This window comes from Thunnus albacares, chromosome 7, assembly GCF_914725855.1.
Source record: "Thunnus albacares chromosome 7, fThuAlb1.1, whole genome shotgun sequence".
Taxonomy (NCBI): Eukaryota; Metazoa; Chordata; class Actinopteri; order Scombriformes; family Scombridae; genus Thunnus; species Thunnus albacares.
The window spans coordinates 8,148,087-8,171,337 of record NC_058112.1 but is presented as its reverse complement, the minus strand read 5'-3'; the positions used below and the strand labels follow the sequence as shown (position 1 = coordinate 8,171,337).

Below are 23,251 nucleotides of genomic sequence, written 5' to 3'. Positions count from 1 at the left end.
GGGGACTTGCTTTTTGTCCCCATAAGGAAGAGAAGTCCCTACAACATGACTGCTTTACGTCCCCACAATGTGAGGAATACCACACACACACACACACACACACACACACACACACACACACACACACACACAGGCAGGGTCACATTGTGAGAGAAAAAGGCTGTGTTGAAATATGCTGTGATATTTCCAGTTCAACATTAGATGGTGATGTTGCATCACTGTACTGTGTAGCTACATTACAAATGCTGTATTTTTAAAAGAGTGGAACATTTTCTGAACTACAATCAAATGATAATTTATCAATGATTAAAATCTTCCAATCTTTAATATATAAATAAATACTGAGAAATTATTACAATTCTGAATCAAAAATTTCACAAGCATATTTCATCCAACAAAAGCACAAATCAAATAAAGCCTCTTTGTGGAAGCTGTGGGTCTATATTTCACAGCAACTGCCAATATCTGTATTTCAGTAGCTATTTTACACAGATATTCATCAGTTGATCAATGTGGTCATTTGGTATTTGTAATTCTGATCAGTCTTTCTCAGTATAACTCTACCTGGCTAGTTTATAATAGTCTTTTAAGGACTGCTGGGTTCTTATCCAGGTTTGTCTTTGCTGGCTGATGACAGTTCAGCTCTGCGTTTACATGCACACAAGTATCCTGGTTATTATCAGGTTTTTGTAGTATCCTGGTTTTGTCCATGTAAAATCCCAGATATGAGCAACCTGGATATGCTACCTGGAGTACTCCAGTAGAAACCACGATACTGCTGCATGTAAACACCTGATCCAGGTTTCCGAACAAAGTGGCTGAGATGATTAAAAATCAAGATACAACTGCACACAGTTGATCAGAAAACCTGGATACTGTTAGAATGGTGTAAACAGGGCTATGAATAACCAGGTTTCTCATGTTCCATGTAAACACTATATCCAGAATATGATCAAAACCAGGATAAAAGTCACTGTGATTTATGAAACTCAAATAAATTCATTTGTATTTATTAAACTTAGATGGGGGTTGTTGAGTAAGTCTTGAGAGTATATTCATAATATTTTACTGTGCAGCACAAATATGAATAAAAATGTTAACTCTCACAATAGTTGTTGCTTTTGTTTTGAAAAAAAAAAAACAGAAAACAAAACATAGTTTGCTTTTGGTTTTCTTGCAATGGGAACATTCAAGGCTGGATTACCAACTGGTTAAGCACGCCACACCCCAAGGCCCGAAAGCCTCATATTCATTGTGTATCAGTTGGTTTCATTAAATATGGGAATATTCACTATTAAATCTCTTCATGAAGGGAAATAATAAGGGCCTAAAGGTGGGCCCTGCATTATTGCTGTCAAGATATATCATTCTGAACCACAAATCTCAACCTCATGGTGGTGCCAGAGGAGAAGTCCAAGGATCACCAGTCATTATAATCATTGTCAGGTTCAGTGTTGCGGGTTCAACCCAACCATCATAGAAAAGCCAGCAAAAAGCCTCAGCAAGGTGTTTGACAGCTCTTTGAGGGATGCTGCATCCATCCAAGCTGTCTGCACAGAGTTTAATGGCTGGCTGAAATATGTGGACCAGTCTGGACTACCAGGGAAATTTAAAGCATGGCTCTACCAGCATGGTATACTTCCCAGAATCTTGTGGCCATTCCTGGTGTATGAAGTGCCAATATCGACAGTGGAGACATTGGAGAGGAAGGTTAGCAGTCACCTCAGAAGATTGCTGGGGCTACTAAGGAGCCTCAACAGCACCACACTCAATGGGCACAGCAACAAGCTGCAACTGCCCATCAGATACTTGGAAGAGGAATTCAAGGTGACAAGGGCCAGGGAGGTGTTGCTGTACCATGAGTTGAGAGATCCAAAGATGGCCAAAGTTGGAAATCAGGTGAGGACTGGGAAGAAGTGGAGAGCCAAGGCTGTTCTGCAGGCAGAGTTGCGACTCCATCACAAAAGGCTGGTGGGAGTGGTGACTCAAGGCAGAGCTGGATTGGGATCTTTTCCAGACTCCCACATTGACATCACCAAAGGGAAGGAGATGCAACACCTAGTCCAGGAGGAGGTGAGAGCAGTGGTGGAGGAGGAAAGGACCTGCAGAATGGTGACGATGAGCCAACAGGGAGCACGAACCATATGGGACAACACCATGAAGCAGAGAGTGACCTGGGCCAAGATGTGGAAGGCTGAGCCCAACTGGATCAAGTTCCTTGTCCAGGTGGTCTATGATGTGTTTCCCAGCCCGTCAAGCCTACACGTATGGGGCAAGACGGAGACACTGGCCTGCCCACTCTGCTCAAACCGTGGAACCCTCAAGCACATCCTAAGCTGATGAACCAAGGCACTGGGAGAGGGGCGGTACAGATGGAGGCAATGACCAGGTCTTGAAGACCATTGCAGAATCCATCAGGGCTGTAGTTGAGTGAGCCAAGAAGACCTGCCCCTCAAAACAAGCCATCGCCTTAACCAGAGCCGTGGAGCAGCCAGGACCTTCTGTAAGAACAACTGTAGGGATACTGGCCTCTGCAAGGGACTGGAGAGGTAACTCAAGTTCCCACAGCACGTTGCGACCACCACCTTAAGACCTGATGTAGTTCTGGTGTCCAATTCCAGAAGTATCAGTAGATATATTTGCACAACAAAACTCATGTGTGCAGTCATACAGAAGTTACATAAGAATCAAATACCTTGTAGAAAATAGAGGATAAAAACCGAGGATCTAAGGACAGAGGGTGTCATGTTGTACAGATTGTAAAGCCATCTGAGGACAATTAGTGATTTTGGGCTATATTAAAATTAAGTTAATACAACAAATTTAAAATGGGCATTATAGATTTTTAAGTACAAAGGAACATTTAGTCCCATTTTAGAAAATAAGACATTTTCTTGTAAATGTTTCATTGTCGGTTGGAGGTTCAGTTAGGCCGAGACTGATCACTTCCTTTGCACAGAGCAAATTCAGACTTTAAACATACATTTTCATGGCTTTGTTGCATGTTTTGTATGCAGTACCCCTTGTTCTGTAAGTAAATTTGTTGAGTTAAAATGTACAATAAGCTATTTGTCCTGAAGAGACAAATCCTCTCAAGTTTGCATAACAACAGATAATTCACATTTCTCTTGTAAAATCAAATGTATGTGTATCTAAAAATGTAATAATCTTTTCTAACATTAATCAACACCAGTCATCTCAACAAACATGTTTTTATTAGGTAACTAGTAACAAAACTACTAAATAAAAATTTGTGCATGTAAAAATATATTTATACTGTATATATATATATGTGTGTGTGTGTGTGTGTGTGTGTGTGTGTGTGTATGTATGTATGTATGTATGTGTTCAGTGTGATTCAATATGATACACAATTAACACACAAACAATATACAGAGAAGACTTTGATAAAGAGCATGCCCATGTAGTGACACTGCATTTAGAGGCGTTTTCTAGCACAAGCAAAGTATACAGAGGATAATCAATACATAACATTTATAAAAATGGATATTCCAATATATACTCACTTCCCCTGATTGTGGATCACAATGCACATAACAGGCATAAAGTATCTCCTGTTTTATGATAAAATGCCATGTGTGTACACTATGCACTCTCTATGATCCTGCAGTTGATAAGAGGTTACATTACATAGCCATAAAAAGCGTCACACAAATTATATAAATATACAAAAACAAGTAGAGGTTAATATAAGTTGCCTGTATAAAATATAAATATTAGGTCTGCTCATTTCATATGGTTTACATCAAAAATTACACCATCAACGGACCTTCAGATATGTTGCTAACAAGCTTTGTTGCCACAGTGATGACAATATTAACACAGCTTCGCCGTCAGATTTGTACGTCTCTTATGTCAAATCTTGCTGGAATAAAATTTCAAAGCAGATTCCAGCTCAGTATGTGTGACTAAGGGACAGTTCTTTGGTCTCCACAGTGCCCACTCCATCAGACTGGTTCAGCTCTACTGCATCACTGGTCCAGATCATTGCTGTCACGGCTGCGGGGCCGATAGTGGCGTTGGCAGAACTCCCTGATCCGACCACAAGCCTCCACCATCATCTCCTCCGGCACCGTCACCACAATGCGGAAGTAGTTGGGATACTCAAATGCCTGGTGAGGAGAGAACATGGACACTCCTAGATTATATTAAACTGATAGCCCAAATGTTAATTGAATGTCAATGTGAAATTTTAACGGTTTTTGGACAGATAGACAAATGATTAAGATGATAGGGATGACGTCTTACCGTGGCAGGCAGACAGAAGACAGACTGCTCGGTCACCAGCCGTTCAGTAAAGTCAACATCATTTTTAAAGTCTGGGAAGTGATCCATGTCAATTCCCACCTAGACAAATGTGCAAACACATAATTTTTCTTGTAAAAAAGTGAAATTCATAATCAAACCTCCATTAAAAAAGTAAAATAGAATGATACAGAGGATGTTTATATATTCTAATGTACAGAGAAATTAAAAATTAATTAACTGATGTAATTCAGTCTGGCTTTATGACATGAGGATACATTGCACATTTTTATATCATATTTCCACAGACTGTGCTTTGGCTTCAACATTAAATGACATAATATGCTTAACATATATGCCCAAAACACACACACTTACTGACCATGAGGTACATGGCTCCTGAAGGCATGATGGGGTTCAGGCCGGGGATGGTGGACAGTTCATTGAAACAAATCTCTGAGTTGGACTGAGGCAGAAGAAAATAAACCATTCAATGACATTGTGATATTTTTTACTCAATCTTTCTAATATAATGAGAATTTGGTATCTACAATACTATGAACACCGTATTAAGACGGGCTAATATGTCCAGGGCATTTTGACCGTATTTTGATCAAAGTGTGTATCCCAGTGGTATATAGAGATGGATAAAATATATTGTATGTAGAAAGATGACACTGATGAATCATCTTTTATCAACTTGATGTTTACCTTGAGAAAGCTGATGGTGTTGTTGTAGAAGCTTTGAGGTGTGTTGTTGAGGATGCTCTCCAGTGCACCCTGCACGATGCTGCAAGCTCCCAGAATACGTTGGCTCAGTTTCACCAGACCCTGTCGAATCTGCAGAGGAGAATCACTGCATGTGTGAATTATATAAATGTGTAACCATCATTTGCTGGAGTCTCCCCACTCTCTCTATATTGGATACATAATGGATGCAAAGAATGACGCACCTCAGATCCAAATATGTCATTCCTGTCATGGATAAGGATCCATCCCATCCTCCAGCCAGGAACCAGCCAGCGTTTAGCCAAGCCACCGCAGGAAAGGATAGGAACGTCACTGCTGAGAGATGCCATGGAAGGACAACTGCAACCCTGGAAAACCTGAGGACAGGAGCAAGGACCAAAATGAAATATGTTAAGATGGCAAAATTATCCATAGGCATGGGTCACTATTATGTTCCATGACAGCGGGCTTGATCGCAACTTTAGGCTGTCTTCAAATGGAACTTTTATTCAAATGGAGGCTATATTTCCTACATGGAAAGTCAAATACATGATATGCTTGGTATGAAAGTGGATTAAGTCATGAAAATACTGTTGTGATGCTGACAGTGTACCACTTGGGGCAGCGTAAAAAGCTACAAACACAATAATGTCAATAATGTGTTTGTGTCCACCTGGTGAATGTAAGTATGATATTCACCCTATTTTTAACTTTGTTTTGCTCTACTACTGAGAAAATATCTCTTTAGCTGCTAAATGCTCTGATATGTTCACCAGCTAGTTGCCAACTTTGTCTGCTGTTTGGTGCTGAGCAGGAAGTGTACAGCTGCCAACTGAGGCTGGAAACTTAGTACATGAGAGCAGTGAAAGGGAACCAAAACAGTTAGCAGGCCATAAAAACCAAAACATTGAGCTGAAAGATACTAAAACACTCCATAAAGCTGAGGGGAACTGCGGATTTGGCACTATCATATGACTCATTGTTGATATAGAACTTTGATTAGTGCAGCTTTAAAACTACAGATGCCTTGACCTCTGCTCAAACAAAGGGACCCATCATTTATTTTTCATAATTTATGACACAAATATTGAATCTGTTTTACATACAACAACATGTGCATCTGTAAAAGCTTTGAAAACAATGATTTTAGAACTATAGAAGAATACAAACTTAAATTTAATGTGGGGGTGAGGGAGAAAGAATAAGAGACAAAGTAAAAGAGGACAGAGAGAGAGTGATACAGTCAGCACGGTTTGAGGTCCACCCACTGAAAGCTGGTTCTCATTAAAGCCATACAGTATATTTGACACTGGAGCGGGGAACTGCCCCGCATCCTATTGGCCAGGCTGCTATGAAGGATATAACAGCAATGAACATCTGAAATATGCCTGCATAATAAAGTAGTTTTTGGGTTATGACTGTCACTCCACTTCCCCCTTTCTGAAATCAAGTATGTCTTAAGATTACATGAAAGTACAAAGAGATTCAGTCCGGTGTACAAAGAAAATTTGGATGTAAATGAAAATGGAGCAAACATGGAGCGATCTAAACCAACTATTTCAATACAAATGTATCAATTAGAAGTGTGTAAAAAACAATATTCTGCATATTTATAACACATCTGCACAGAGATGATCTCAACTGTGCTGACATGTGTTGTAAAAATGTTATTTACTGCCAGGGGTCTTATGGAGTAGAGGGACAGGGGGATTATTCCCCACTGACTGAGACTTGCTGGGCTGGTGCAGTTCACAGACACCCTGGCCCCTTAGCCCTGAAACACTCAGTCATTAAAAAGGCCTCACTGCCACACCCCCTATCCAGGTCTCCACCCACCACACCCCCCCCATTCCTTCTCGATTTCTGTAGCGCCAAAACCCAACATCTGCGCTAATTGCAAACACATGCAGCCAAAAAAGTGCAGAGTCATTCTGGTCTGCTAGTGATGAATGTGAAATGGTCAGATGGTGGTGGGGGTTTGTGGATGCACCCAACAACCCTGACTCTAAATTTTTCCAGCTCCTGCAACACAACTAAAAAGCGCAATTGCAAGTCATCACAATTCATTCTTCTTAGTACAAGTGATGGAAAGGCTGGTTTTGGGGGGGTTTTGTAGCTGAGACAGAATGTTTTGTTTCCTGGTATCGTACTGTACTCTCTACAGCTACTTCTGTGACCTTTCTATTATCTTCACTGTTCAGGCAGAGATATTGGGTGAGAGAGAAGATGTTTTGGCAATTCTTGATGTCATTAAGCTTATTGAAAGATCTTCCTGACAAGAAAAGAGGAGGAGGAGAACATTCGCTGTCCCTAAAGAAATCAATGACACTTATTGTAACGTGAAACATGCAGCTTTGCAACAGTGATCTGTTACAACCAACAGTTTCAGTAGACATATATTAAACTTTGATTGCAGAGTTAATAGTGGAGTCTGTAGTAAAAGGCTACGTTCACTTTGTTACAGGACATTTCCCAAGACTGTATGACATTACAGAAATAACCATTTCCTACTATTTTAATAATCATTAGAGTCAAGAAAAATTGTCCAAATTCTCTGCTTCAAATTACTCAAATGTGAATATTTTCTGGTTTCTTTATTCTTCTGTGACAGTAAACTGAATATCTTTGGGTTGTGGATTATTGCGGACAAAACAAGACATTTGAAGAGAAACAGTGATCAACGTTTTTCACCATTTTATGGACCAAACAACTGATCAATTAATCAAGAAAATAATCAACAGATTAGTCGATAATGAAAATAATTGTTAGTTCCCTAATCATTTCCTAATCTAATGTTGACATCATATCAGTACTTCCTGTCTGATTCTGAGAAGCTTGATAAATACAGCCCCTGAACAGCAATTAAGGCGGGAGGGAAGCCATGCTGTTCCAAAAGACTTTCCAAAAGAAGTTACCAGTATCATACCAGTATCATAACTGCTTATCAGGTGGTCGAACAGCCTCGAAAAACCCCTCACACCCCCCACACTTTTCCAATGTTGGAATTGGGGGTGCTGCATCCAACAATTTCTGTTTCTGAAAAGACTTACTTGCTTCTTAATGTAACTTCATGGTTAAACTTATAATCAAGGGAGGATGTGAGAAAATGTTTTAGTTCTAATATTGAACTGTATTGTACTCTCTTCAGCTACTTTTATAACCTTTCTGTCATCTTTACTCTACAACTACAGTACAATATCTTTTCTACACACAGCAGATTATCATTCTAGCTCTACAAGCACCTGCCTTCATAAACCTCAAGATCTGATGAATGAACAGACCAGACCTCTATTTGTTCATTTGAATATCACACTATCAATAATATCCTCAAAGGTACCAAGATTACTGCTATAATCTACATGACAGTGACAGCTGAATAAAGACCCAAAACTGAAGTAGGTCAGGTGATATTCAATTCATCAAAGGCTGATAAATGTTTCTGGACATCACCAATGATTTGTATTTATCACCTTATCAGAAAGGTACCTAAGTGGAAAAATACTGCACTAGACAGATTGACTCTTACCTTATGTCCACTGTTTTATTGATCTGGCAAACAACATTCAGCCTGCCTGTGAGTGTGTGTGTGTGTTCATTCCTGTCTGTGTGTACTAGAGGCCATGTGTGTTCATATGCATGACCTTCAACTTAAGTTTGACCTGTACAGACTTTTCAAGGCCGACAATGATGGACTGAATGTGCTGACAATGTTGTTTTCTGATAGTTAACATTTAAATTTGGCCATTTTCATACTTATAGGGTTGCCTCACCCACTATCTGTCTCTGAGATTTCTGTCTTCACCTCCAATACAATGGAGCTATGGTGTTCATAGCATTGAAGAATTACATTTAAAAAAAATAAAAATAATCCGCAACATCTCTCGCCAGAGACTGTGTCTAGGTTACGCTGTGTTCTGTGGCTAATCCACAGAATACAGTTCTGGAGAAAAGGGCTTACAGGGAGCCCTGTGAATTATACAGAGTAAAGATTTATTCATAGTGCAGGCAAAGCCCATTTCAGAGGCAGTGCAATTGCAAAAAAAGTTTACAGAAAGTTGGGAGTGAGCACAAATGACGTGAATTTGCTTTAGGTGGCTTGAATTGAGATATCATGAGAATAAAAGTCATGGACAGAGTGTAGAGTGTGCCAAAATGCTTTTACAGGTGCTGGATCAAAAAACTAACTCAAGGCAAAATATCTGTACTCTGTACTGATAGCTCCCGGCAAATGTAACTTAATAGAGCAACGTTTCCATCTAACATAGATTCTTATCAGGCATTGTCAAATAAAAAAGGTTCATTCAACCTGGACCAACTGGCCCTTTAAATGCTTTCTGTGAGCAGGACAACACCTCTGAATTAGCATTTGGACTATCACATGACTCCAAAACGCCACTGTAATGAATCACACTCCATCATATTAGAACTGGATGGCACTGCTTGCCCTTGCTGACCCGTTGCTGCCCGTTTACCCAGCTGTACCCGCCTTACTGGTGGCTGCTTCCAGGCCTCATTCACAGCACGTTTCCCCTAATCCCCCCTGTGCTGATGTGGGGTTGTCCACCCACCATCCAGAGCCAACTGAAACGCAACCTCTGCTGTCACATTGGTGAAAAATGTGCCTCGCTGGTGTTACATGAGGCCCTGTAGAAACCAGCCAAGCCCACCTGCCAACCTGTCCTGAGATGTGACTTGTGTTGGTGTGTAGTTGTACTCACCATGTCGCTGTAGATTTCATCAGCCAGGATAGGAACACAGTGTCTGGAGGCAACTACGAAAAAAGAATCAACATATTTAATTGTTTTCACTAAGATGGGATGGATCGTGTCTGACTTAATTTCAAATAAAAACTTTGGGGGAATTTTCTTTCCTGCTAAACAAGAGAAGGACAGAATACTGCTAACCTTTGAGGATCTTCTGTAGGTGTTCCTTGGTGAAGACGGAGCCACATGGGTTGGAGGGATTGGTAATAATCAGACAGGAAGTCCTCTCATCAATCAGGCTCTCCATGTGTTGCAGGTCAATCTCCCAGGACTTCTCTGGCTGCGGATCAAAGATGCATGTCAGGATGAGAGCAGAAACTTTATAATGTGTGATAATACACTAGTATCCTGGTGGTGTTCAGGGACAGTTAAGAAGCGTCTACCTTTGCAAAAATGAGATACAACCTGCTACAGAGATGTTAAGTTGCTGTAATGTTAGAGGTTGTACCAGGAAGTAACAACAGCCGGTATCAGGCTGTTAGCTGTTAAATATCCATTGCATCTGCCACAGACCAACACCCTAAACCTGTCATCAAGATGATATGAGCTAATGTGCAACAACATTGAAATTGTTATCACTTCCATCCCACAATTTCAACACTTTGGGAAATACATTTCTTTCTGAGAGTTATTTCTCATTCATGTCATTTAGGATAGATGGGAAAGATTTCCATGTTTATGACCTACAAGCGTTCATGTCATCAGACAACTCAAGACAGTTGAAGGGAGTTAGGGTTAACATAATGTGCATTAACAACATAACACTATATCTATTAAATTTGGGTTTAATCACCATGAATGATGGACTGGCTGATGTGAAGCGTCTCTCTTAGCAAAATTTTTGGATATATCGGTGCTTTCAGAAAAGTACAAGTTCCAGGTCGTAATTACGATTTTGAAGTTGGTGTGAACTCTATTTACAAGTCGGAATCTCATAATTACAACAACTATGATATGACATGAACATGGTATGAGAAGATCAAAGCACTTGTATGTTTGTCTGTTAAATATGAAGCTAGTTAAGCTGAGCTAGCTGTTTCCCTCTGTTTCCAGTCTTTGTGCTAAGCTAAGTTAAACATCTCCTGCCTCCAGCTTCATGTTTAACAGACAGACATGAAAGTCTTATCAATTGTCTCATCTAACTCTCGACCACACAGTGAATCAGTGCAATTTCCAAAACTAGTCCTTGAACATATTCTGTCCATGTCTTTATGTATAATCATCTAGTTCCTTTTCTGCCATTCACCAACAGCAAGACGCCTGCATCCTCCTCCCATCCGTGGCCTGCTTCACACCATGATGCATGTGTAGGATGGTTTACTACACAGCTGTGTCATTCCATTGGCCTGTAGTCAATTAAATATGTAAAATATCTCTTTGTTTTGGAGAAAGACGAACTCTCTTCAAATAAAATTACTGCACCAGCGACTGATTTACTAGTTTTTAACATGTTCGATGGTCAGTTAGTTGAGTTTCTATAAACTTGCATGTACAGTATGTGGGACTAAAAGCTTGAGATCTGCTTCCAATCTGTGCAGAAGTTGTAAAGCTCATCCTGAACCACTAACCCTATGCAGCCTAAATCCTGTGGCCTTTAATGACACTTTACTCTCATTTTATTCCAAGATAGAAAATCACAAGACACATGAGGAAAAGAGAAACCTGGGGGAAAAAAACTACTGAGAGAAAAGGATAAATCTAATGTAATGCATTAATACAACACATCAATACATTAATGCATGATCACATTTGCACAAAGACAGCTTTGGAGTTGCTGGAAGACATTGTTTCATTTGCGATGAAGCTAGGCTAACAGTTTCCTCCCTCATCCAGTCTTTGTATTAAGCTAGCTTTGCTAGTGAGACTTTTTGTCTTAAACCACAACAGCCTGTTCTGGTTTTCTATCACTACACATGCTAAATAAATAATGTACTGACATATAACTAAGACAGCTTTTGAGATGTTTGAAACTTTAGAGTTATTTTTTGTGGGGGGTTTTCCCATGGTTCAAGTCTCTTTGCTAAGCTAGGCTAACCATGTCTTGTGTTACTGTACATGATAATAAAGGGTTAGGGTTAGGGTTAGGGTTATCTTTGTGCTGAACACAGAGATTCATTTGATAGTAATGGCAAAGAGATTATTTTCTAAACTCTTGAATTTGAAATAGATTTTATCCTGTAAAATGAAAGAGTGTTACAGTAAGTGTGTTTTTGACAAAAAGAGAAAAGAGAATAAATAGTATAGAGGGGGTAGAGACGGTGCCCCCTCCTACGTACCAGCAGGTTGTACAGTTTGACCTCGATGCCCATAGAAACAGCCAGAGTCTTATATAAGGAGAAACCTGGGCATGGGACCAGGATGTTGTCCCCTGGGTTGCACAGGACACTGATAGCCAGGTCAATGGCCTGACTGCAGCCACTGGTCAAAATCACATCCTGCAAGGGAGGGTGGGTACACCTTATTTTCAAGAGCATAATCACCAGAACCATACAAGGCCTATTTATTATTGCAAGTACTGTGTTTCATCATGCTCCTTAGTCATTTTCATTTGCTAACAATGTGGTTACAGTACACTTGAGGTACTTTAGAGGTAGAATAAGGTAGAGAATGTCAATGGGAAAGCATGAGTTAAAAAGTGTGCCAGCAAAGGTGAGTGAGCACCTCTGCCTCCAGTGGGGCCTCAGGGCAGCTGTAGAAGTTGGCCACTGCTTTTCTGCTCTTCAAATAACCTGCCAGTAGGTCAACAGAGATACATTAGTTAGACAAAGAAACAAACCACAAAGCCAACAGAGAGAGGTTCAGCTAGTTTGTCTGTCTGATTAGTGTGACTCACCAACAGAAGGAGCATAACCGTTGTATTTTTGGGAGTCTATGGCATCTTTCATGGCCTGAAGCACTGTATTATCTGTAGGCAGGTTTCCAAACACAGTGGGATCCCCTGAGGAGCATATGATAATATGTGTGAATAAAGGGCACATAAATACGTAAGAAACCACATATTTCTAATATATTTCTGAAAGATAAAGAGTCAGTAGAATTGCTGTAAAACAAAAATAAATACATTAGTGGACGTCAGAGATTGGACAGGATACCAGCGCACATGCATTTATAATGAGCAGTTGTATTAGCATTACATAATGTCATTTATCGGTCTATTTTGTTTCCAATCTTAGAAACTAATTGGAAATCTAAGGATGTACTTATTTTTTATTGATTATGGTCACATATTATCATATTAATCTGAAAAGAACATCTGATTACTGTTTATTGTTTGTTGGTGTATTGATTAATCAATTAATAATTACAAATTGAAAATTTGCATGCTTGTAAGCAGCAAAGTGGCATCTCCAGGAGTTTTTAAATCACCAATTTAGTCATGTTGCCACTGACAGCATGCTGAAACTTTCTCACCTATGGAAAGAGCGATCATGGGTTTATCCGGGTTCGGGGTGAGCTTCATCCCATCAACAATGGCCCTGATGGGATTGAGGGTGTTGTTGGCCATCTCTGAGGGCTTCACTTCCCATCTCTGCCTGCGGCTCTTGGCTTTGGCCGGATACAAACTGCCATTCACACTGACGTGATGGATGCCGTTCCCATGCACTCCCTTCCCATTGACTGCGCTCCCATTCAGGCTTCTGCCATTGACAGTGGTTTTGCCGTGGACTCCATTCCCATTCATCTGAACCAAGTAAGACTTGTTATCCATCCTGGAACTGATGAGGATGATGGACAATGAATGTTAGTTTTAATATGAAGGGATTTTTCCAGTGGTGGAAAGTAACTGAGTACATTTACTCAAGTACTGTACGTAAGTATAATTTAGAAGTATTTTTAATTTTATGCAACTTTATACTTTTACTCCACTACATTTATCTCACAGATATAGTTACTTTACATGTTACATTTTGCATGCAAACTATGTGATCATCTTATAAAGTATAATTAATTGTTACAGATTAAACTACCCAACAATGTGTAAAATACACAAATTAGCTCCACCTTGACCAGCTACAACTTGAACATGCTCCTTACATGACAATGCATCCATAATAATATTCCAATGATATGAGTACCTCTACTTCCAATACTGCTGTACCTTTATGTAACTAGAATTTTGAATGCTTTTACTTGTAACAGAGTATTTTTTTACAGTGAAATATTTGCTACTAAGATCTGAATTCTGCTTCCACCACTGGAAATTCTTTAGCAATGCTGATGGACAACTGCAATAAACTTGCCTCAAAGTTGTTGTTTTATTCATAAACCAAGAATAATCAGAACATGGTGAAGATTATAATCAAATAGCAAAAATTCTTATTAATAATTTTAAAATGCTTGTTCAGTCATTAAAATATGCTATTAATCAAAATTCTGCATGTTGACAGATTATTATCAAATTTACACATTAGGCTGATTTTCTTGCTTAGTTCTGCTGGATTCTTAACATTATATTTATTATTTTCACATTTACTTTTAATATTTTTTTTTCCATCCCATCTATTGAGCTTTCTTAAACTGTGTCCTTACATGGTCCATCTTGGCCACCCAGTAATTTGATAATCCAAATCATAAAAGCATCCATTCAAGCATCAAGATCGCATTTTGCTCTAGCTTTTTGTTTGATTCTCTCCATTGAACCGACAGATATTCACTGCAGTTGCACAAAACTGGGTGTTGAATAAAGACCATATTATTCATCAATAGTGAAATGATCAGCGTGCAAAACAAATAAATTTAAGAGAATCAACTTAAAATAAAAAATATATATCTTCCAAAATGTGGGCAAAATAGTTGAAATAAACCTACAGGAGCTCGTTCTGTATTATCACACACATCAAGAGGCTGCATGGTTGCAATAAATTTCTCATAATGTGTCTATTTGTGTATCACCTATAAAAGCGCTGTAAACCTGCAAACACTTTGAAAACATGCATTTAATTATCATGCAAATTCATTTATAGTTCTTTTTTTTAATGATCAGAACATAAATCCATTGAAATTTAAAAAAAAAAAAAAAAAAACGTTCAAAAGAATTTGACTTACCTCATTATATAGGCTATTCAACACAAAGTTTCTCAAAAAGTAGCAGCGCAGGTTAATGACTCTCACTCTAAATGAATAGTGAGGGATGTTATAAGCCGGTTTTATAGCAAGATTCACGAAAATGGGTGTTGAACCCTGCCCATATTTCCATTGGTGGAGGCTGAGGGTTGTGCCATTACACCCCTCTTACATCACTAACCAGAACCATACCAGTTCAAACCTTAACTACACCAATTATCCGCCGGTGGAGGGGCGGACGGGTTTCACGCACGCAGACAGGACACCTCTGTGGCGTCTGCAGGAATGCGTCATGCGTGTGTGCCTCAAAACACACAGGGCGCAAAGTGCAGGTGCTTTAAGGTGGCGGGTGGAGCAATGAAAACTACCTAAATATTCAACTAGTTAATGTATCTTTATGTATCTTTAAATTATTAGTAAGTACTATTATTATTTTTTAATATCCTGCTTTTTAATAATACAATTATTTGTATTTCCATTTTATTATAAAGTTTAATTCTTCCTATTCGGAAAAAAAGAGAAAAGTATACATGCCCCACTTGAGCAGACATCCTGTATATGCAGTGGTTTAGTGTAAATAATTCACTCATGAACTGTTCTTAAAGGACCAGTTCACAATTTTTCAAGCCTGTCCTAAAACGGCAGGTGTCCATATGGTCTTCCTCGCTGTAATAATTCCTCCTGTTCATACTGGCTATTAAAAGATCCCCTTCAAATGTGCTTTCAATGTAATTGATGGGGGACAAAATCCAGTGTGTCCACACAGTCATTTTATGCAAAAATGCTTTTAAAAGTTGATGTGATGCTTATATGAGGCTTCAGCAGTCTGAGTTAGTCATATCAAGAGGATATCTGCCACATTTACATTTTTTTGGCATCAAATTCTCTCTTTGTGTTTCCTCAGACAGTGTTTCCCTGTTGAGCTTCGGTGCAAGTATAGTAACAAAAAGAGGGACTAAAACGACTGTAACATTGAAAGCTATCTACTATATCTTCATCACAAAATTTTATTAAAACTAGCCATACTTCTGGGAGTCCATGGCATCTTTCATGGCCTGAAGCACTGTACTTTTTGTAGGCAGGTTTAACACAGTGGGATCACCTGAGGAGCACATTTTTATAGTAAACAAACAGTCAACACTGAGAGAAAGCTAAGGTTAAGTAAATGTATAGAGTCATAATTCCCTCTGGACAAAAAACTAGTAGAACAAAAATAAGTATATCAGTGGACGTCAATGATTGGACACTGTTGCACCTGCATTACCATTATATTATTTATTGATTTAAGATCTTAGAAACTAATCTAAGGATGAAGGGTTTTTTTTATTGATTATAGTCACACATTATCATATTAATCTGAGGAGTACATCTGATTACTGTTTTATCGCTTGTTGGTGAATTGATTAATCACTTAATAATTACAGATTGAAAATTTGCATGCTTGTAAGCAGCAAAGTGGCATCTCCAGGAGTTTTTAAATCACCAATTTAGTCATGTTGCCACTGACAGAATGCAGAAACCTTCTCACCTATGGAAGGAGCAATCATGGGTTTATCCGGGTTTGAGGTGAGCTTCATCCCATCCACAATGGCCCTGATGGGATTGAGGGTGTTGTTGGCCATCCCTGAGGGCTTTACTACCCATCTCTGCCTGCGGCTCTTGGCTTTGGCCGGATACAAACTGCCATTCACACTGGACTCCATTCCCATTCATCTGAATCATCTGAAGCTATCTAACATCATAATGATAATCCAATAATATAATATATAACAATATAATACGCTTAGAGGCCTTTTTAAACTTTGAGTATTTTAAGTACATTTTGCTGAAAATACTCACATGCAGTACTTCTACTTAGGCAACATTTTCAACACTGGACATTACTGGTAATAGAGGATTTTTACATTGTGATATTGCTACTTTTACTTAAGTATGGGAAAGTGTTTTTCCTCCACTACTGTGTATATGACATTCTTATGCAACAATCCTTCCTGAATCACTCATCAACCTCTGAAAATGAGAGATGCCAGAGCTTTCCAGAGTTTGGTCTCGAATGCAGTCCTACGATAATCAACGTAGCACAGCAAACACCCCATAGTCTGCTTTAGTTTTGGACTGAATGCAAACGTAACATCCTGTCAAATATAAGATATGCCTAAATCTTCCAGAACGTCCACTTTCTGGGGCATTTCCACAGTGCATAGTATCTTCAGCACACCATACAATCTTAAAATAAACTCTATTTAAACATACTCAAACCCTTAAATCTTTTGATATAATATCAAACTACATCCTATTCATCTTCATGAACATTACACTCAAATCTTTTTCTCATACACTTTTATGGGCTGCAGCAGTAGCTTCCTGTAATACTTTGATGCTTCATGTCTTTTATCAACAACCTTCAGGATTTTATCTAACTCAGCTGCTGGCTGTAGAGTTTGACGACATGATCCAAAGATGTTGCGTAATGTGTATGCAGCTGTAGATATCTCCAGAACTGGATAAATCCCTCTGTTTTGAGAAATAATGAAAGCATCATCTCCTCTAATGTGCTTTTTTCAACCATTTCCTTCCACAACATGGCCTTTTCACAGAAGACATTTTGACATGTCACAGTAGGAAAATCACAGATGTAAATAATAAAATGAGTGATGGCTGAATTCTACTGACATTTGAGAAATATGCTTATTCACTTTCTTGCAGAGAGTTATATCACAAGAACTAACTCTCTGCCCTTTGCGGCAGGTATTCTATAAATTAAATTGACTGACCACTCTCATATCTGTCTATTAAATATGAAGTTAGAGCAAGGAGATGGTTAGCTTAGCTTAGAATGAAGACTGGAAATGTGGGAAACAGCTAGTCTGGCTCTGTCCAGAGTTCTTGACCTCCTGGAGTCTCTGCTGTTTGCCTGACAATCTCACATGAACAACAAGACTCCAGGAAGTCACTTTGCCAGGCCAAAAACTTTGGACAGAGCTATGTACCTCTGGGCAAGAAAGCGAATAAGCATAATTTAATTCACAACTTGAATGACTTCACGACTCAAGTGATTAGAATAAAATAAGATCTTGTGAAATGTGATGTTATTAGTAACACCTGTGCTTCTGCTACTATGACAATTCAAAATGTTTGCTGTGGAAAAAGGCCTATAAATTACATTTTGTGTAACATATTTGACTTGACTTGAATTAGAGTTTGTCCTATGTAATGGATGTAAAACATGTATGATATAATACTCCAATCAAAACAAGTAAAATTACTTCACAAAATATTAACAAAAACTCAGATATCAGATCAACTGTAAGTTATTATCCTCGTGCTTCTATTTGGGCACCCTGCCCAAACAAAAAGTTACTTATTCATGACGGCTATGACATACTAAGCCTGATACCTGAGTCAACAAAACATGTTATTATTTCATGTGTGTCCATGTTTGCCAGATGTGTGCCTCTCTAGACTGCCCGGTCACTTTGTGTTAAATCAATATGTCAGGCAGACAAACAATTGTTAAGACGAAACACACCTATGATGGTGGTGTTATGCCGCTGAAAGCATGTAGGTTGTCTTTCAAGCATATCACATTTCCTTCAGTGACGCTGAGTGAACTGAGGTTTGCAGTGAGTACAGCGAGCAGCCTGACTGGCTGGTGTGGGAGGGGAAAAAAGCAGGTCGAACTTAAACAACATCTGTGGAAAACTATTCCTTACATAAGGGCCAGACAGTCAAACCATTTTTTTCAGTTCAATTTACAGTCCCTTTGAGTGAAGTAATCTCAGAGGAGGTCAAAGTAATCCCCTGTGACAAATAGCTTTGAGGAAAAGTGGTATAAGTGGAGTAATAAAAACTACAGAGCAAGGTTGTACTTGCACACTTTATAAAAATGAATTTATTCTACTAACAAGCATTTCCTGTGAAGCCCCAGCCTGATGGCACACTATCACTCCTTTAAAAGCTTTTATTTTGGACAATACAGTTCTACTATACAGGAACAGACTGAGGTTACACAGATGATGTTTTCTCGATAATTTGTCATATTCTCCTACATAGAACTTAACAATAATAATAATGATAATAATAATTGTAAGAGGATAAAATAGCACCAGCCTTGTCTTTTAATAGAGATCCATTTTTGTGACCAGGGATATAACGCCTGTGTTGACTCTGTCCTATCTGTCCTCAGCTTTCATCCAAAACTGCAGTCATTGTTTTGGTACTCCATCAAGGGGAGGGCAAGACAGATTGGTTTCATAGAACAGCTTGTTGGGGGAGTAAACATGCACTCAGCGCAAACAAAGAGTCACAGCAAGAGACATTAAACACTTTTTGAGAATGTCTCTAACAATGATTTGCTTTATAGAAACCAAGCAAACTCTACATACAGTAAATACAGTTCGGCTAACTTGCTGGTAAGATCTAAACAACAAATTTTTACATGGCTTCTTCCCTTGCCGTGTTGCACATCATGCAACTCTATCACTCAACATGACAATTCGTAAAAATCTACTAAATCAGTTGTTACAAAATTCCTGCAAAATAAAACCAACAAGGCAAGTCAACCTTGGAGAGGGGAAAGGCTCCTTAATGGGAAAAATTGTGAGAACAATGAAGGATATTATCATATATGGTGGATTAACAAGACTAAAGACAACAGTATACTCTGAAAATGTGTATTGTTACCCCATGACTATAACTATAACTAAACAATATTTGTTTATGACAACCAGCGTTTCACCTCACTTTCGAGTAGGCCATTCCAAGTAGCTATAATATTGCCTTTCGAGCACACCTGAGCCCTAAGAGTCTACAGCCACTGTAGCAGCTCTGAGGATGTACAGCACTAACATCTACATGCTAACAAAATCACAATGACAATAGTGATGTTTCCCAAGATCAACATATTGCTAATAACGTGTTAATTAGCATTAACACAAAGCACAGCTGAGGCTGATGGCAATGTCATTAGTTTTGCAGATATTTGGTCATAAATTAAAGTAGTGGACAAAGTGGATTTTTCACCAGATGATGGTGCTAGAAGAAAAATGAGAGTGTCGCCAAAGTTCTTACAGGGGGGACGTGAATATCATATGAATATAATAATCAGCTTTCATGACAGTTTATCCAACAGTTGTCGACACATTTCACTCTGAGCCAAAAATGTCAAGGTGCTGGTGGTGCCAATGGAAAAGTCAGAGGATCACAAGAACCATTAGGACTCATCCTCTGGGCACCATGGGTATCTGAACCAAACTTCATTGCAATCCATCCTATAATTGATGAGACATTTCACTAAAACAACCTCATGGGGGTGCTAAAGGAGAGGTCAGGGGACCAGTAGTCAGTAGACTGGGGACAATGAATGTCTGTACACATTTTTATGGCAATCATTCAATAGTTTTTGAAGTATTTAACTTTGGACCAAAGTGGTGGACTCACCGACAATGCCATCCTTGCCACCAGCATGGCTAAAAACAATAATATGCTTACTTTATTGGGAAAATCTGAGGGCATTGTAGATTAAAATTGCTATTACAGGTCAAAGCCCCCATGTGTAGAATATGAAGATTTACAACTTTGGCATCCCCACGTGGTAGCACCAAACAAGGCACAGAGACAGTATTGCACGGCACCACACCCAATGGGACCCATGGGCCCAGAAATGGGCTGCCAGAGCGACACATTGTCTAGAATTTCAACAAACAATACATTAAATAGTTAATATTTATCACAAAATTTGTAAAAATGCTTTGGTCACATAAAAAAAATCCACACAGTGGCTTCAAAAACAAAGGAGAAAAGAAACGTGCTGTTCCTCAGGGTTAGGGTTCCTCAGTCACACATTGCTCTTTAGACTCAATTTGGGAACATGCACCATCAAATGTATCTGATGCAATACTGATACGAGGAAAAACCCAGTAAACATTCACAGCTAGTACCCCTGTGACTATAAGTGAATAAATAAATACAAGCCTTCAAGGAGAAATCCATCCTAAAATAGAATGATTTTATCACTTTTGACACACAGATCATTTTCATTTTAGTCTAATAAATTAACCTTAATTATCAATTCTATTTAAATAGGTCAAATAGAAGGTCTGTGCGCCCACAGAGTTGGTCACGAATAACATGATGACATCATCACTTCAATCATGACACTGTGATTTCCATCTTGTCTATATAATAGTTTCATCGTCTAAAATACTGAGAATGTCATAACGTACATTTGGTTTTAGGGTGGATTTTCCCTTTAATAAGGACTTATATAATGACTCAAATACACACACAGTTTACACGTGAAACTTTGTACTCAGCAATGAAGCCAGCGCTGTATTGCCTTGCCAAGGGCCTTGGTCATCCTGTCTCACAGACTTGTTGATGACATTTTATCTTTTTTTTATCAACTCCTCCATTTTGGGGCTAGATTCACTAATAAACATCATATTGTGACCAGGTGGCCTTGGTGCCAGTTTGAGCACATTGTGTTTTATTTCTTATCTTTGGATAGCTGTGGAGGTGTGTGTTGTTGATTAGGGATGGTGTTGTGTACAATGTTTTCATCCACCATCGAGATTTCATCAAAGAAATGTGTTCCCTGTGTCAACATCAAAATAAGGCTGTTGACAGATGATTCTGATATTTGTGGACTAAAGGTGCTGATAACATTTCTTGGAATATTTTAATGTCAAACCACACCAATACCACCAGCCACTCTAAATAGATGGGCTGCAAGTATAGCAGGAAGAATACAAGATTTAGACCATGGTGAACTAAAATCCTTCTCTGGAACCTTGCATGGCAACTGTGATAATAATATGTATTAACATATAGCACAAATGTGCACTCATGTGGAATACAGTTCTGCTACCAAACCCAACAAAGTATCTGGTTTTAGGTCAGGTTCAGGCTATTTTGTTGCCTGAAGCTTTGCACTTGGGTTGGGTTTGGGTATCAAATTTGACAGTACCAGTTGGGTTGAGTCTTACACAGGCACAGGTATGGGCCCAGAACTCTAATTCAGAATCACATCTGGTAATTGATGAATGAGAATCAGTTTGTGTTACCATCTTCTCATGGAGCACCAGTGTTGAGCTAAACTACCACACTGGCTGAACCACAAGAAGTAGAACACTATGTGAGGTTATCAGTGAAAACTTCATGTACTTCAACTTCAGACTGCAGTAGCTTGGTAAAATGCCAGGTTCAATATCATTCATGATCAGACTCACAGTGTTAAGAAGGGTTCATTACCCTACTTTACCCAACCCTAGCCTAAGGTACACGTAGGAATTCATTTGAAACTACTAGAACCTCTAGGTTGCTTCGACTGTAAATTTCAATTCAGTTACTGGTTAAGAATAATGTAAGCTTAATCACTCCCCAGACCTCCATTTGCCCAATTAAAAGATACCTTTGAAAAGAGTTATTATAGGAGTGTGAATAGATTTCTTCAGTGACTAAATGGCCAAATGAGAGCTTCCAGGTTAAATCCATTACTTACAGCTGTCAAATCAACGCATTTCCTACACTTGTTGTGTGTCCAGCCTACTGTTTGAGATGTATCATTCAAGGGCACATTTCCTAATCAATGCTCAGGTCAAAAACCTTTAACCAGTGTCCTCATTTTACCCCAACTAGAGGCCGGATCTATCTACTGTTCCCTTCAATAGCACTGTGTAAACACACGTATGCAAACGGGGGGGTACTGTTGACCTCAGTGATGACCCTTGATGATTTGGCGCTCACGTCCAAACCATTTTTTTAAACAGCTGTGAAGAGTCGGTGTCATGTCGTGCCACTGGACACCCCGCCACACAGACCTGGCTTCCACAGAGCTCATTGGCTGATTCTGGAGACAGGCACATTAACTGGCCAAAGAGGAGCGGCTGTGACTCCAAGTGGGCAGTCCATGTCGAACTAACATCAGCTGACAAGGTGGCAGGCAAGTTGACACTGACTAGTCCAATCTTTATACACACACTGCATCAATTTATTGAGACTTTTAAAAAAAATGTTTTAAATTTGAGAGTATTTGAAAAAAAACAATGTCCTGGGTGACATATAGCAACAGACTATTAATAAAATCAGGTTCTTTATACATTTTCTATACTACTTTGTACATTGGATGCCTTTATGAACAAGACTGTAGCCACACTAGCACCAAACAAAGCCCAAGTGAGGCTGATGGGAATGACATTAGTCTTGCGAGTATTTGGTCACTGGAGAAATTAAAAATTTGACCTGTTGCGTGGCACTAGATGAAAATCTGTACCAAATGTCATGACAATCCATCCAGTAGTTACCACAATATTTCACTCAAAAATGTCAGCCTCATGGTGGCACCTAATGAAAAGTCACCAAGTCATTGGGATATGACATCAGGGAACCATGAATATTTGTACAAAATGTTGAGCCAATTGATCTTTTGG

The 23,251-nt window shown here is 39.0% G+C and overlaps 1 protein-coding gene and 1 pseudogene across 1 annotated transcript; one reads left to right on the top strand and one right to left on the bottom strand.

Moving 5' to 3' along the window:
- Positions 1-45: 45 nt before the first annotated feature.
- LOC122985627 lies at positions 46-2,773 on the top strand (annotated as a pseudogene).
- A 429-nt stretch (positions 2,774-3,202) lies between these two features.
- On the bottom strand, positions 3,203-15,067 carry tat (tyrosine aminotransferase). Its single transcript, XM_044355492.1, has 12 exons — positions 14,805-15,067; positions 13,170-13,474; positions 12,592-12,696; positions 12,420-12,487; positions 12,035-12,193; positions 9,900-10,038; positions 9,714-9,766; positions 5,220-5,372; positions 4,978-5,106; positions 4,649-4,732; positions 4,270-4,368; positions 3,203-4,133 (listed from the first exon to the last, which is right to left on the bottom strand). The coding sequence occupies exons 1-12, from the start codon at positions 14,807-14,809 to the stop codon at positions 3,993-3,995; spliced, it is 1,440 nt and encodes a 479-aa protein (XP_044211427.1). The 5' UTR covers positions 14,810-15,067; the 3' UTR covers positions 3,203-3,992.
- Between the last annotated feature and the right edge of the window lie 8,184 nt (positions 15,068-23,251).